General features: G+C 32.8%; 3 protein-coding genes across 4 annotated transcripts; all 3 read right to left on the bottom strand.

Annotated features, from left to right (window-relative positions):
- Positions 1-1,288: 1,288 nt before the first annotated feature.
- On the bottom strand, positions 1,289-4,797 carry LOC124926538. 2 transcript variants are annotated; one of them, XM_047466786.1, is made up of 5 exons: positions 4,569-4,797; positions 4,348-4,421; positions 3,291-3,711; positions 2,665-2,696; positions 1,289-2,563 (listed from the first exon to the last, which is right to left on the bottom strand). In XM_047466786.1, the coding sequence occupies exons 3-5, from the start codon at positions 3,616-3,618 to the stop codon at positions 1,580-1,582; spliced, it is 1,344 nt and encodes a 447-aa protein (XP_047322742.1). In that variant the 5' UTR covers positions 3,619-3,711; positions 4,348-4,421; positions 4,569-4,797; the 3' UTR covers positions 1,289-1,579. The 2 variants fall into 2 exon arrangements, with proteins under 2 accessions (XP_047322742.1, XP_047322740.1); XM_047466784.1 differs by lacking the exon at positions 4,348-4,421.
- Positions 4,798-10,698: 5,901 nt separating this feature from the next.
- Positions 10,699-12,199, bottom strand: LOC124925684 (bZIP transcription factor 11-like). The gene has a single exon (XM_047465756.1). It carries the CDS (start codon positions 11,403-11,405, stop codon positions 10,890-10,892), a length of 516 nt encoding a protein of 171 aa, XP_047321712.1. The 5' UTR covers positions 11,406-12,199; the 3' UTR covers positions 10,699-10,889.
- A 524-nt stretch (positions 12,200-12,723) lies between these two features.
- Positions 12,724-14,222, bottom strand: LOC124925683 (phenylcoumaran benzylic ether reductase POP1-like). Its single transcript, XM_047465755.1, has 4 exons — positions 13,709-14,222; positions 13,388-13,637; positions 13,100-13,303; positions 12,724-13,029 (listed from the first exon to the last, which is right to left on the bottom strand). The coding sequence occupies exons 1-4, from the start codon at positions 14,057-14,059 to the stop codon at positions 12,845-12,847; spliced, it is 990 nt and encodes a 329-aa protein (XP_047321711.1). The 5' UTR covers positions 14,060-14,222; the 3' UTR covers positions 12,724-12,844.
- Between the last annotated feature and the right edge of the window lie 150 nt (positions 14,223-14,372).

The raw sequence follows: 14,372 nt of genomic DNA, 5'->3' as shown, positions 1-14,372 counted from the left end.
CTTCTCCCTTAATTTTGAAATCATTTTTACATAATTCTTCCGTTGTACTTAAATCAAAGATTTCCCACTCGGTCCTAAAGATCAAGAACTCGAACCTCAGTTACAGATTAAGTCGTAACAGATTACTTATTGGGTTGTAAATTGAAATGATGAAACTACTTTTTTTCGAACATTTAAGTTTTTTATTATTATTAAGGTTATACAAGATGATGTTTTTGTTTTGGTCTAACTGTATTAAAATCCGTCTCCAAGGTGTAATTTATTATTGTCTAACTTCATTCTTCTCTAACTCGATATCATTGTTTTACTTTGTGATTTATCATTGTTTGTCTCCCTTCTTTTTCAACTCGCTATTCGTCCGACTCCACTTGTCGTTCATTTAGTTTTATGTTAATTAAATATATTTCACATCACTACAAATTACATCACACCTTGTGATTTATCCTTGTTTAACTTCATTCCTGTCTACCTCGATATCATTCCTTTCACTTTGTGATTTATCATTGTTTGTCTTCCTTCTTTTCCAACTTATTATTCGTCCGACTCCACTTGCCGTTCATTAGTTTTATGTTAATTATCTTAAATCTTCAGTTTATCTTTATGCTCGTTGGTCATTCATAACTCTACTCTTTAAATGTGATTTCAGAGAGTAACGACTTCAACCCGAGAGTAAAGTTGTGAATGACCTATATTATCCGGTCATTATTAACCACATCTTCTGGTTTGTTTTTCTATATTTAGTGGTGATTGATAAGTTTTGTAATTTTTTATTATTGATTAATTAATATTGTTTTTCTACTTTGAGATCTAATATCTTTGAAATAACTAACAAGTTATTATCGATGCACTTACTTTTTTTAAGACGAGACATTTATTTTCATTTATAGATAGATTAACGAGATAAGAGCTAGAGTCATGCATGGTGAAGGTCGATTTATTTAGGCAGTTTCTTGTGATTTGAGATAGCTAACAAGCTAAGACTGTCCATGCTTTTCATTTTTTTTTGGGGCCTAAAATGAGTCTTCTGGAACGAACAACCTAGTCCAACAAGTCCTATGGAGGCTCATTTTCGGTGACGAATTGGACTAGGATATTGTTAAGTTTAATTTCTAAAATAAACATTCCACTTATTCCTCATTATGGAAAGAAAAGAAAAAATATATATCCATGTTTTTTGTTACAACATTGAGATTTGCTTTATCCAATGAGACATAATAATAATAATAATATAAAACCCTAATATAAGTAAAATAATCACCCATAAGAGAAGGGAATCATGAAGATGTTGTAATGAAATGAAAAAGATGTTTTTCCAACAATGATAGTAGAGTTTGTAAATGTACAAGAGATTAGTATCTTACTAGTAGAGAGACATTTTCAACTGTCCTATACTATTGTGATGTTTCTTGTTCTCCTATAATAATTATTATTACACAATAAAATAGTATGAATTTATAAATCCTCTATAACCTACTACCACTTTTTTCAATAATACCAAACCACAATTCCCACCACCACAACAAGAAGAAAAACAAAATAACACATATCTCCTTCCTTACATTGACAAATTAGCAAGAAGCTAACTAGCATTCTCTTTGGAAGATCTTGACCAGAAAAATCCCTTCTTGCTGCTGCGGCTAGGTCTATCCTCCAAAAACGTCTTTTTAGCATTCTTCGACCCAAACGAGAAGTGTCTCCTTAGGAAGGGTGTTTTACTCGATGATGACGACGTTTTCAAACTACTACTTGATACTAACTTGAACTTCTTCTTATTCTTCCCCTCAGATTCATTATTATTATTATTACTACTATTGAAAGTAGCACTAGTACTATCGTCACCGTCAAAGTCGCTACTATTCACAACTCGGTTCCTCGACCTCCTATTTTTGGCCCTCAAATCCATCTCAGCTTTCAACGCCTTCTCCGATAACTTCAACACCTGCCTCTCACCAAACGTGCAAACTGGACAACCAGGATCATACTTGTTTATTTCCGACGTCATACTTTCTAAACATTCAGCATGATATACATGCCCGCATATCAGAACCGCCACAACACCCACTTCGTTAGTACCCATTATTTTCTGACCACCCCAAAACGATCTTTCTGACAACACTTTCGAACAAACCCCACAGTTCCTCAAATCACTACCCGGTTCGGAGGCTCTGCTACTATTACTATTATTATGTCTGAAACCGAGAAACTCGCTGTCAAACGACCACCTTTCTCTACGAGAAGTTGCAACGATTTCGGAGAAAGTGGTTCGGTCCGAAGATCCTCCCACAGAACCCTTGTTGGATGCGTTGCTCCATCCGCGGAGTTCGGAGATTGAGAAGCTAGGAGACGAGTGTTCTGGAATTCGGCTATCCGATGCTTGTCTTATCAAACTGTGGTGGCTTGGAGAATGCCGAGACCATCTTGAAGGAGTTGATATGGAAGGAACAAGGTGACTTTGAGTTGACAAAGGCGATGCCGATGATATTGACGAAACTGAAAGGGATAATTTTCTTGGCGGTGTATATGAAGAAACAGCAGCTGGGGAAGATACTGTTATTTCCTTCACCTGAAAATTCAAAGAGAAAGATTTATTCTTTAACAATTTTTGGAAGAAAAGAAGGACATAACAAATTTTTGCCTAGAAAATTTCATCTTTCCACTACCAACCTCCAATGGAACACCGGCAGCTTTTAACCCATCTGCATTGTATGAACAAGGGGAGAGACAAGATCAGGTTTACCACCAACTATATGGTATCAAAATCTTAAATAAATTTGGCATCGGACAAGCAAAAGATCAAGGCAACAATTTCAAATCACAAGAAAATATCGATGCAACAGACTGTGCTTTTGAAGATTAAAAGCTTAGTTTGATGTAGAGTTATTTGGAAATAATCTGGGTTTATTTTAAAAGAATCTTGGTCCATGAAAAAGTTGATCATTTGAGTTAAAAACAATTTTTTTAGTTTAATTGTTGAATCAAAATAATTAAGTGATTTTATCAAATTAACTTTAAATAAGCACTTATTCAAATAATTGAAGTGTTAAATTAGTTAAGTAGCTGAAAAGTAAATGTTAGAATAAATCAAATGAAAATATCTAAATCTTAAGTAATTGGGATAAAATATAGAATCAATGTATGAAAATTACTTAAAAGACTGCGTTTAGCCTAATATAAGTTGATTGATTTTGAGGGTTAAAATAGTTTGTGGATGCTCTTACAAGTTTACTGAATCAAGTCAATTTTCTAAACTTAATTTCAGTTGAATCAAAAAATGAAGTTAATTCATTTACCTGAAGCTTGAGGTCTGGAATTTTCTGCAAATGTTTCAGATACAGGTGACTTCTGCCAGGAGAGTCTATGAAAGCTCTCTAATGGACTACCAAGTTCAGAAGCAAAAGCGGTTTCTGTTGTCCGACCAGACTTGACTTCCAATTGATCGGTCCTGCTTACTTGTCCCGACCAATTAACAGAAGTAACTTCCTCAGCTACCCGCCCTCGATTCTCCCACTGAAAACTCCAAGAGGGTGAGTACCTAACATTCCTATGTGACAATTCTCTGCTAGAACTATTATTAGTTATAGTCCTATCTTTAACAGCCACACAACAAGCTGATCCCATTCAGTAACTCCCAGGAAATTATCAGAGGCTTAATTTACTACACCTACTAATAGTAGTAGTAGTAGTAGTAACTCAGTGAGGCAGATCAGAAACCTACAAATTACACCGAAAAACAACAAAACCGATCAAATTATTATCAAGTGCACTAACAATTCAACACATCAAGCGTAACATCGAAGATATTGAAGTAGTTTGTCTTGTGCTTTTGCAAGAATAGCAAGTACTGGCATCACAACTAGCTCACTATTGTTCACAGTTGATCTCCTAATTTTGTTCAGTATCTAGGATGAATCAATTTTTTCAAGATTCCAGATCTTATTCTTAAGAAGGAAGTTCTTTAAGCAACTTTAACACCAGAAGATGAAAACAGCGATCCACCAAAATCTTACATGGTATAATTTAGGTAAGAAATTACTATATCAGAAGACGATATTCAAATTCAGCTTCTGTAGAATATATAAAACTTTGCTGAAAGTCAATGACTCAATGGTGGTACAATTAATCAAAGCTAATCATCCTTCCATCTACTACCGTCAAATCAACAATTACCCGTTCAACTAAGGCACGTCTTCAACGAAGCTTAATAATCAAACAAAAAATCGATCTATATCCAGTAGGAATTCATCATGTGATAAGGATTAAGGATCAAAGCTTCACTATACCAAAACACAAGTGTATTCTATCCGCATGCAGGAATGAAGGAGTAAGACAAAATTCACCGAACAGAACCTGTTATTTAGAATTCACATGGCATAAAAACCACCGAAATAGTGAAGGAGACAGAGAGTTGACTACTAGAAACCCTAGAGAAAAGAAGAATCAATAATTCAGAGGTCAGCGAGATCCAAAATTTGAAGCGAGAATACTCTGATCAAAGTCAAATAAGAGATGGATAACAACATCAGTTATTGTATAAAGAAAGAAAAGCCTCCAATTCGCGATTCTCTTACCGGTTAATTGTGTAAGTGAAGAAACTGATCAGATGAACATCGCCATCGGAGAGATGGAGATGGAGATTTGGTGCAGATGAAACTATATTCCAATCACAGATGAAAATTGCATCGCCGTCACCTGCTTGATTCAATCTATGACGGCGAGGAAGGTAGAGAGAGAAAGAGAGAGAAAGAGAGAGAGAGATGGGTCTCCGGTCAGTGATGATGAAATTATTCAGAAGAGAGAGGGAGACTTGTGAGGTCGTTTAAGACGGCGACGGCTTAATAACTATCTCCGTCAGAGCGTGTTTCTTTTTTCCCACCAAAACCGTTCATTATTGACGGAGTTAACTAACTGCACACAGTTTTAGGACCTTTTTGTTTTTTACTTTCTGTCTCTTCTCTTCCTTGCACAATTAATTCATTATTTAATTAAATCCTTTTTTATAATGTTCCTTCTTCTTTAGTTTTATCTATATCTAAAAAAAATACTTTTTTATTTATGAATGAATTTAAATTTGAATAAGAAATAATTAAAAAAAAAAATTCAATCCTCAAAAAAAATATATTTATAAATTTAAATTTGAATAAAATAATTAATAAATTTAATTAAAAATTGACATAGGACGATTAAAGACTATTTTTTCCAGTTTGCTTGACAGAGGATTTAGCGGAAAATATATTTGCGTGATGTTTCGATTTTATTATTATTATTATTATTATGTCTTAACAATGTAAATACAATTAAATATATAAAGTCATAAATATATTTAATTTTTATATTTTATATAGGTCTTAAGTTTATTTATTTATAATAATATTAATTTTTAATATATTAATATATATATATATTATTAAAATTTTGCTTATATAATTTATATTCTTTTTAAAAAATATGATATTAAACGTAACAAAATTATTTAAAATTAAACTAATTAATAATGATAATAAAAAAATCTCAATATATAATATTTTAAATAATAATTTTGTAATATATTTTAAAAAATATAATATAATTTAACTGTTAAATATTATAAAAAAACATTTTCTTAAAGATTTGGAAGGAGTGCCAAGGACCACCTAACTAGCATCACCCTCGGGTAGGCTCTCACATAGGGTCACCCTCACACCTCATAAGATAAATTATTATTTTTTTCAAAATTTAAACCATTTATATACATCATAAGCTTGTAAAGAAAATAACAAAACAATTTATTTTTCTTTTAGTTTAACTTAAAATATTATATATTATTTTAAAAAAATGTTAGATAAAATTTGCATAAACTAAAAAATAGTAAACTATCCCACTTGTGAATACCTAATATATTCCTAAAGCTTATTGAAAAATACAATAAGATTGGTGGTAAAATAATATTAAATAGGATAAATATTCTTGGTATAGTAATTAATAAGTGGAGTGGTTGCCACTCATTCCAAATATGTCATCCTTTCCAAATTATACTTGCATAAGGAAGAGGAAGAAGATTGGTATCAATCTTTATTTATTTTTGATGATAAATCTATATCTAATTAATAATGTCTAAAACATTCCCCATCATAACTTTAATTTTCCTCCAATGAATCCATTTCAAATTAACTACCTACTTTATCTTTTTAATATATATTATAAATTAAAATATGAAACATGCAATCAAATTAAAGGACTTGTCTAATTGGAATTGGACTGATTTACCAACTGATTACTGACTCATGATTAATTATGAGAGAACCCATATCAATAAATAATTAATACCATGTTTTGAACTATTTTTTTATGAACCATTTTTATACAAGGTTTAATTTAATTTGGTTGGTGGTGTGGTTGAAAGCTTGATGGATTGGGAAAGATTATTAATAGAGGTATATTTGGTGTTGTTGCAAAATTAATTAAATAATATTGATGGTCACTTGGGGAAACTATATGTATAATTAATTAATGTTCTATTTTCCCAACAAATGATGAAATCTATTGGGTTGACAAATTTGCTTTGAAATGTCATCTTCTTCTTTGTATTAATATAATATCTATTGTAGACTTGCCCTTTGGCGATACATCATTTTTCTTTGGCCGACTAAAATAAAAGTCATTAACACGATATACACAAAAATCAAGCACTTTTAGCTACTAAAAGAGTCGTTTTCTTCTTAGGACGAGGAGTAGAAGAAAAATGTAGTTTAAAAAGATGAAAAGCCAATAAAGAGGTCCAACATTAGAAAAAGTCATCAAACATGTTTGTCAAAATTAATAATAATTTTAGCATTGACAAATTATTCTATACTTATCATGTCCATTCATAAATCTTATGATTGGAGAAGGGTGCTCTACAATGATGGGGAAGATTTATTTTTAAGTATAATTGTGTGCTAATGTTGTTTCTAGTTGTGTGTTGGGCTTAAGTCTTCTTGAGCATGCATCATAATTTTTTTTTTAATTCAATTTACTCATAGAAAAATTGAAATTTGACAAAAGATCTAATTATTAAAAATAATGGTCATATATTTTGTTTGAATTTAAAATCAATAAGATTATTTAATTAGAGATATATTTATAAGAAAAATGTTTTTTTTGTTTGATACAAAATTAATTCTCATATAATTACATATAAGACATTAATTTACAAAAATAAAACTCCAAATCTAACTATCATTCAATTTGTTGAAGGTTCCTCCAAAAACGAACTTGAACGACGTGGGTTAAGGTAAAACAAGCAGAACGAACCAATCAAACATTGTCGAAAAAATCTCTACAAAATATTCTGAGTAGTAGTTAAAATTATTCTTAACCGATGATAGATAAAAAAACGCTGAAAAATGTCCTACCAAGTGAAAATAGATCATTTACATATATTACTGAAATAGTGAAAATTTTATACAAATAATGAGAGTATACAAGAGCTCCTCCATATGAAAGATCAAATCTAGTAACTTTTTATTAAGAAAATAAAAAATAATTTAAGATCCGATTATTTCATCTCATTTGCTATTAAGAAAAAAACATACACAAACTCAAGAAAGGATTATCAACACAATCGAATGAGAGTATTATTTAAAATACAAACATCCGAGACAAAACAAATCGATCCGACTAAACAGAATGATGAATCAAACCAACATTAACACCATCTCAAATATTAATAATGGAGAAAGAGAGTAGTTGAAAAAAATATTAACTTTTTCAACTTTTTGTAGTGTTTATTTATCTTTAGAGAGAAATAAAAATCCTTTAATTATATATTTATAAATTCATTATACTCAAATTCAATTATACAAACAATTGGTTATGGGCCGATGGGCTTGTGATTATTTAGCTATTCATTCTCCTTGCGGGCTTTAGCCCACTTTCAAAAACCGCCCCATCTCTCCCGTCTGCACGATGAACACTACCGAGAAATCTCTCCGATCATCGTCGTTGCGAAGTTGTAAATCCGCCGGCAATCCAAAAACCAAACATGAAGGTAATCATCATATAGCCGAGACGACAAAACCTGCAATAGATATTCATATATTTGGTGTGATCTCGAACAACGATGATCTTCCCCATTTTCCATGGCGTATACTCAATTCTCGTCAATTTATCGTTAGAAGAAGTTCTCATTGTCTGTAAAGGTCAGTTACTTCTGCGTTGAAGCGTTGATTCATTAGCTAGTTATCTATTCGAAGTAGAAACTAAAGAAGGTAGTTGAAGTTCAACTTTTATGTATTCTTCTTGGAGTAAATTATCAAAATAAGGGTAGAGCTTCTCTTCTCTTTCCGTTCATTCAATTCTCTTATGAGCTAAACACATTGTTCAGCCAAAAAAGAGGAGAATAAATGCTTTTGTAATGTGCTCAACAGCTGCTTTCTGTTTTAACCGCACCTTTTTGGCTGTTTTCCACCATTCGTGTGCAAGAGCAACTCAATCAAGTTGAGGGTACATTAAAAGTTTGAAATTTGGTGGTGATCAAAAGTGCATTTAATGTTTTTGCATGTTTAGCTTAACCCTCTTGACTGGTCTATGATTAGAAAGAACCAGCTAGAACCCACCTAAAACCTAATCTTACATTATTATTATGTATCATTTCAAAGGATTTGAGAATCCTATTCTCAACCCATAAGAATCTTATCCCACAGCATATTTTCATTAGATTATGCATGTCCACAAATTCTTAGTATTTTATTTCTTGGATTTGAACTCGCTTTTGAGAGAAGATCGTGGTGTTTTGCAGTCTTTCCATAGATATAATTAAGAAGCACCGTTCATTAGTTTTTGTCCCCTTTTGAAGAAAATGTAGGAATATGTGATAAAGATAACAAAAGTGAAGATGATCAATCTGTGGCTGGGACTTGCAAGTAGATCTTTAATGTTTTTCTATGTACATCTTGAATGGAAACTTGATTCCCAGACAAACAAAAGGCAACAAATAGTATTTTTTTTTTTGTATAGGAAGGAAAATAACAATGAGAGTGCATCCATTGTGGTTGCTAAAAATCATTCATAGTTTCCTAGCATTTGATGCTCAGCTCATATTCTGATGATAGGTTGGAAGAATTTCAATGGTGAAACTGGACAACTTTCTTTTTCTGTTATCTTGTTTTTTTCCTTATTAACTAGTGCTCACCTTTTGAAACTTCTTTTCCTTGTCTTCTCTGGATTTATGAATGAGTCCCACTAGTGCTTCTCAAAAAATAAAATGAACTGTTATGCTCTTGCAGTTTGATGATTTCATAGTTGACTACTGTCATACGTAAGTACAGTGGGCAACATATTTAATGGGAGCTGTTCATAAGAATAAAGACTGGCTTGGCTGGAGCATGATTATATATTATATATATATATATATATATATATATGCCCTTGTCTTATTACCAATGCTTTCTCTTTAAGAATCTGTCTATTATTTGCTTTCTTTATTACCTATGTTCTCCGAAGCCATTACTGTAGAATTGATCTCCTTCTCTCTTTGTCTGTCCCCTGTCAGGACTAATTCTTTTTCTGTCCTTTATTAACTTGAAAAGATAAAAACCATTTCATTTAATAACACTATCACGAAGTCTGCGACGTCGTGAAGAAAGTAAGGAGGGAATCCTCCAGTACAGTGTTCTAAAGCGACCGACGAGAGTTCATCCAAGAGTCTCACGAAAATCAGGATTCCCTTATTAATACCTTAATGAGAAACTGTATTTATGCTTAGTAACATGATAAAGCTGAATAAATTAGCATAAATTATGAATGAGTGTTGTAGCACATATTCCAAATAAGGATTTCAAAAGTAATATTGCATTATTTAGTAAGGATTGGTTTTTATACATTACCATTGTAGCCAAGCCAACTTTAATTATCAACAGTATCTTGTCCTGTGAGAATTCATGTTAATTGGTGCACTTAGAATAGGATATATTCTTATACATTTAAAAACAAAATAGTATATTTTTTTCTTCTTCTTTTAAATGAAAATTTCATTGTTAATTACTTCAGGTGGAGCACTACCATCTCTTCTGTGTGTGTGAGAGAAAGGAATGTTTTAGTTCAATTAGCTTAATCATTAAGTTATTTGTATAACCAAGGGATTATTATCTCTATTTACTATATTTTGTTCTGTGTTTATATCATTTAAAAATGTGTAGTTTAGTATTCATTGTATGTTTCAGCTTGTCATTTAATGATGATAATATTTTTCTATTGATCTCTATATACTTGGAAGCAATTAAAATGGGGAAATGGGTCTCACTTTAAGTGAAGTTGGACTGCTGTTATCTGTTACCATCCATGTCCTCCCCTTGAATTTCTTAAAATGGAATGGAGTTCCATTTATTGTTGAGATTGGTGGGTCATATGTGCTTTTGGAAATTATATTTTTTCCAAGCTAATAAAGATATTTCCAATGGGAATCTCAGTTAAATATTGTTTTTTTTTTCTGTTTGTTTATTAGGGTGTTCAAGTCATTTTGTGTGCAACTTGACTAATCCCCTGTAGAGGCTATCACATTTTGTGTGCAACTTTATTAATCTTCGGTTGAGACAATTCAGTCATGACCGTCACTTCAATTCAAACCTCTCATATGAGATACCCATGGTGGGTGAGCTAAATATAACTTGGAATTTTTTTAATCTTTTTTATAAATATTACTTGCAAAATGCATGAAACCATTTTGGTGATCTTAACTGTTAGAATGAAGAAGAAAACTCAACTTATATATATTATATTGGCTGGAGAAAGAAAGAGATTACAACACTGAAATTCTTGAAAACCCAAATTTGGACAAACTCCTATAGCTATCATAGTTGTTAATATTTTCTTATTTTAGACACATAATTATGGAAACACACACACTCTCTCTCTTTTTCTCTTAAGGTTGTGTACTAGTACTGCAACAAATCTGGAGGGGCAATGATAGGTTGATTCATCATGAAGAGATAATCCCATGAGTTGTTGTTATTGAAACAGTCTCTAGATTCGGCTGCTGCAGCAGAGTATTGGTCCTTTGAACCAAAACTGCCAGTAGTGGTAGAATTCAGTAAAGTGATGATTTCATTAAGGGAGTCCAATCTTTGGGTAAGTTCAGCCATCTGAGCTCTCAGTATTGAGTTATCAGTCTCAACATTGATGTAGAGTTGTGTAGTAGAGCTTATGGCTGCAATCATCTGGTTGTTCTCCTTCCTTGTTCGAGCAAGCTGAGCCGTCAGATCATCTAGATGCTTCTGCTTTCTCATCCGGGATCGCCTGGCAGATTCACGATTGGAGATCATCCTTTTCCTCTTCCTCTGGTCAATCATCATCAGTAGCTGAAGTTGTTCTTCCTCCTCCGAGCCCGACCCTGATGAAGCCGCCATCGCAACCGCCACCGCCATCACCACCCCATTGGAGGAAGAAGCCATGAAAAGAAAGAAAGAAAAAACTGGAAAGGATTCCTGATCAGAATGAAATATTTAGGAGGATAAATTGATATATATATGTATATATTATATATAATTGAGATAGAGCAATTAATCGAATGAAATATTTAGGAGGATAGAGATCGGTAGAAAGATGATATGATCATGAAATGCAGTAGAACCAATAGAGGAAGACAACAGAGAAGGATTGAACAAGATGGGTTCTGCGCCTGTATGTGGAATTGATCATAAACCCACAGAAGAGCAATTCAGTCAGTATTGAAGAAGACATGAATTATTTCAATCATCAGATCAAGAAGAAGCATGAAGAGGAGGTTAAGCAGCATCAAGATGAATATATCTCCAACTCTTCCTTTTTTCTTCTTCTTTGAAAAGAAGGAGAAAGAGAAGAGAGGTTGGCCTGTTAGTAAATCAATGTTGGTGTTGAAGTAGTGTTGATATAAAGGATTTTTTTTGTGTGGAAAATGAGGGAACTTGGGAAAGAAAGTATATAAAAAGAGGAATAATAAATAGAGGGATAGAGTTAAGAGGGAGAAAAGAAAGGAGTTTTAATTTATTTTTGTTATAAAGGGTGTTTGGAATGTATAGCACCTGGAGAAAACAAGTTGCAGTTGGGAGATTAAGACATGTGGGCTTTGGCTTCTTAGGGTGCAGTAGCAGTCCACATACAGCTGGGGAGCAATAACATCAATATCATATTCATACCAAGCAGTCATGTCAGGTAAAACTGTTTTCATAAAAATATATATCATTTTTTTACTCTTTAAGATAAATGGTGAAACCAAAAACATATAAAGTTCAAATTATCTTTTTCTGCTTGGATTCATTCATAGTTCTGCTGATCATTTGGTTTGGTTTTGTTGTAGCTGAATTGTAGAACCTTCAAGAATCATTGCAGCAGTTGCCTGTTGCGGTGAATCATGGTAAATTGGGGTAAGTAGATGCTAAAGCTTTAAGTAGTATTTGGTTGTCATTAATTTTCATCGATATGCCTACAGACAACCATATCCTTCTTATCTACTTAAGTACTTATACTACGTGCTACCAATTCGTTATATGGTGCTGCCATTCTGCACTTTTGTAGCTCTCATCTTCTTCCTTTGTCTTTTTATGTACTAGTTGTCAAATTATGACCTGTGAAAAATCATAAACAATGCTTCTTTCTTTGCCCACCCACGATCTTTTCAGAGAAGGATTTTTACATGTTATCAATGAACTTTGCGGGTATTATGATTAATTAGGGACTTAGCTAGCTAATTAATTGCATTCAGTTAATTATATGGTTCTTCAGGGACCCTAATTAATTAAATCAAATGAAGTCTATGAATAATAATAATGTTTTGAAATAGAATGTCTTATGATCATTACAGTTGCACAATAAGAAGAGAAGAACAACAAAAGATTATTCATGAAGAGCTTAACTAGTGATTGACTTCTTGTAGCAATAGTAGGTCAAGGTATTGGTCAATGGAGGTGTAGTTCACATCAGGATAGAGTTGGGATGCTTCCACAGCCAAGGATGGGTCAATCTCGAAGTTCGTCTGATCTCCCTTTACAAAAGCCGAGTGACAGAGTGATAACACAACTTTATATGCAAATGCTGATTCTGTAAGGCCAACCAACCAAAGTCAATAATCAAGTTATATTTTCAAAAATTGCAAATTGCATATCTATACCCTCGATTTTCTTGAGAAGTTGTTCCTCTGATACATAAATTCTCTCAAGTGACTTGCCAATTTTCTTTTCCCACAAAGTGGCGAGATCGTTGAGGGATACTATGTTGCCAGATGGTCTAAGGTAGATCGTTTTGTTCAAAGTTCTCGGATCATCCACTGCTTTGATGGTATACTCACCAATATCAGCTTCCTGGTTGAAAACCACTAAGTACAATGGTCGGGTTAAATGGAATAATCATAATTGATTGATTAATGCTATCAAAAATAAAAGAAGCATAAATAAATTACCTTTGCTATTGCCATTGCCCAAGATGACAACTTTATCAGTTGGGAGATGAGTAGAAGCTGGTGGGTCGAGTACTTGAGCAAGATTCTTGAGGAACATTTCTCCGAAACAGTTGGAACAGACATAAGTGTAAGGAATCCCTTCTTCCTCAATGGCTCGACGAATACCAACTTTTACTTGGTACACTGATTTTGCCGGCTCAATTGCATTGTTTCTTTCCGGGTCACTACCGAATTCAGATGGCACAAATCTCTGTTTCAAAAGAATATATGAAGATGTTTAATGTTAGATTTGGAATGTTCTGGCCTAACTTTGTGACATACCTTGATGTTACCGGCCTCTTTAATGGCAGCGATTATCTTAGTCTGGTGGGCTATCAGATCCTTGGCAACTGCACAAATGACAATGTCCACTTGTTTTATAGCCTTCACCAAACTATCATGATCAAATATATCACCATGTATAAGAGAGATTCCGGCATCCTTAAATTTTTGAAAGATGTCAGACTTTTCAGGACTGGAAATCGAGTTTTCTCTAATCAGAACGAATGTAGGATGACCCTTCTTTGCACTTGCTTCGGCGATGAATTTCCCAATATAACCGCTTCCACCGATTATAAGAACCCTACTATTACTTCTCCACTCCTCCGCCGCCAACGTTGTCGCCGCCGCCATCTTATGTCCTTCTCCGGCAACTGCTAATTAAGTCTTCTCCTCTTCCTCAAATTACAATCAGTTAACTCATACATATATAGATAGATACACTACTTGTCATTCTTTGATTTTTGGTTGTTGAGTTTTCTGAAATTTTAAAAAATAAATAAAGATTTTGATATTAAAATATATTTTTAAAATATTATTTAACTGATCACTCATTTTATTATAAGTCAATTTAAAGACATCTCGCCCTTTTTTAAAGGGTCATATACTATTATAAGACTTATTTAATTTAATGGTAAAACTTTAAAAAAATATTTAATCTGTAAAG

The sequence above is a fragment of the Impatiens glandulifera genome, chromosome 2 (genome assembly GCF_907164915.1).
Source record: "Impatiens glandulifera chromosome 2, dImpGla2.1, whole genome shotgun sequence".
NCBI lineage: Eukaryota > Viridiplantae > Streptophyta > Magnoliopsida > Ericales > Balsaminaceae > Impatiens > Impatiens glandulifera.
Note: the sequence above shows the minus strand (reverse complement) of the source record. Positions and strands in the feature narration are given on the sequence as shown.

Coding starts and splice junctions, on each gene's coding strand:
- LOC124926538 (XM_047466786.1), bottom strand. CDS start 3,618: ATGGGATCAGCTTGTTGTGTGGCTGTTAAAGATAGGACTATAACTAAT. Junction 2,697..3,290: donor TTCCAGACCTCAAGCTTCAG/GTAAATGAATTA, acceptor CATACAATGCAG/ATGGGTTAAAAGCTGCCGGT. Junction 2,564..2,664: donor CTGCCGGTGTTCCATTGGAG/GTTGGTAGTGGA, acceptor TTGAATTTTCAG/GTGAAGGAAATAACAGTATC.
- LOC124925684 (XM_047465756.1), bottom strand. CDS start 11,405: ATGGCTTCTTCCTCCAATGGGGTGGTGATGGCGGTGGCGGTTGCGATG.
- LOC124925683 (XM_047465755.1), bottom strand. CDS start 14,059: ATGGCGGCGGCGACAACGTTGGCGGCGGAGGAGTGGAGAAGTAATAGT. Junction 13,638..13,708: donor AAGAGGCCGGTAACATCAAG/GTATGTCACAAA, acceptor CTTTTGAAACAG/AGATTTGTGCCATCTGAATT. Junction 13,304..13,387: donor GGGCAATGGCAATAGCAAAG/GTAATTTATTTA, acceptor CATTGTACTTAG/TGGTTTTCAACCAGGAAGCT.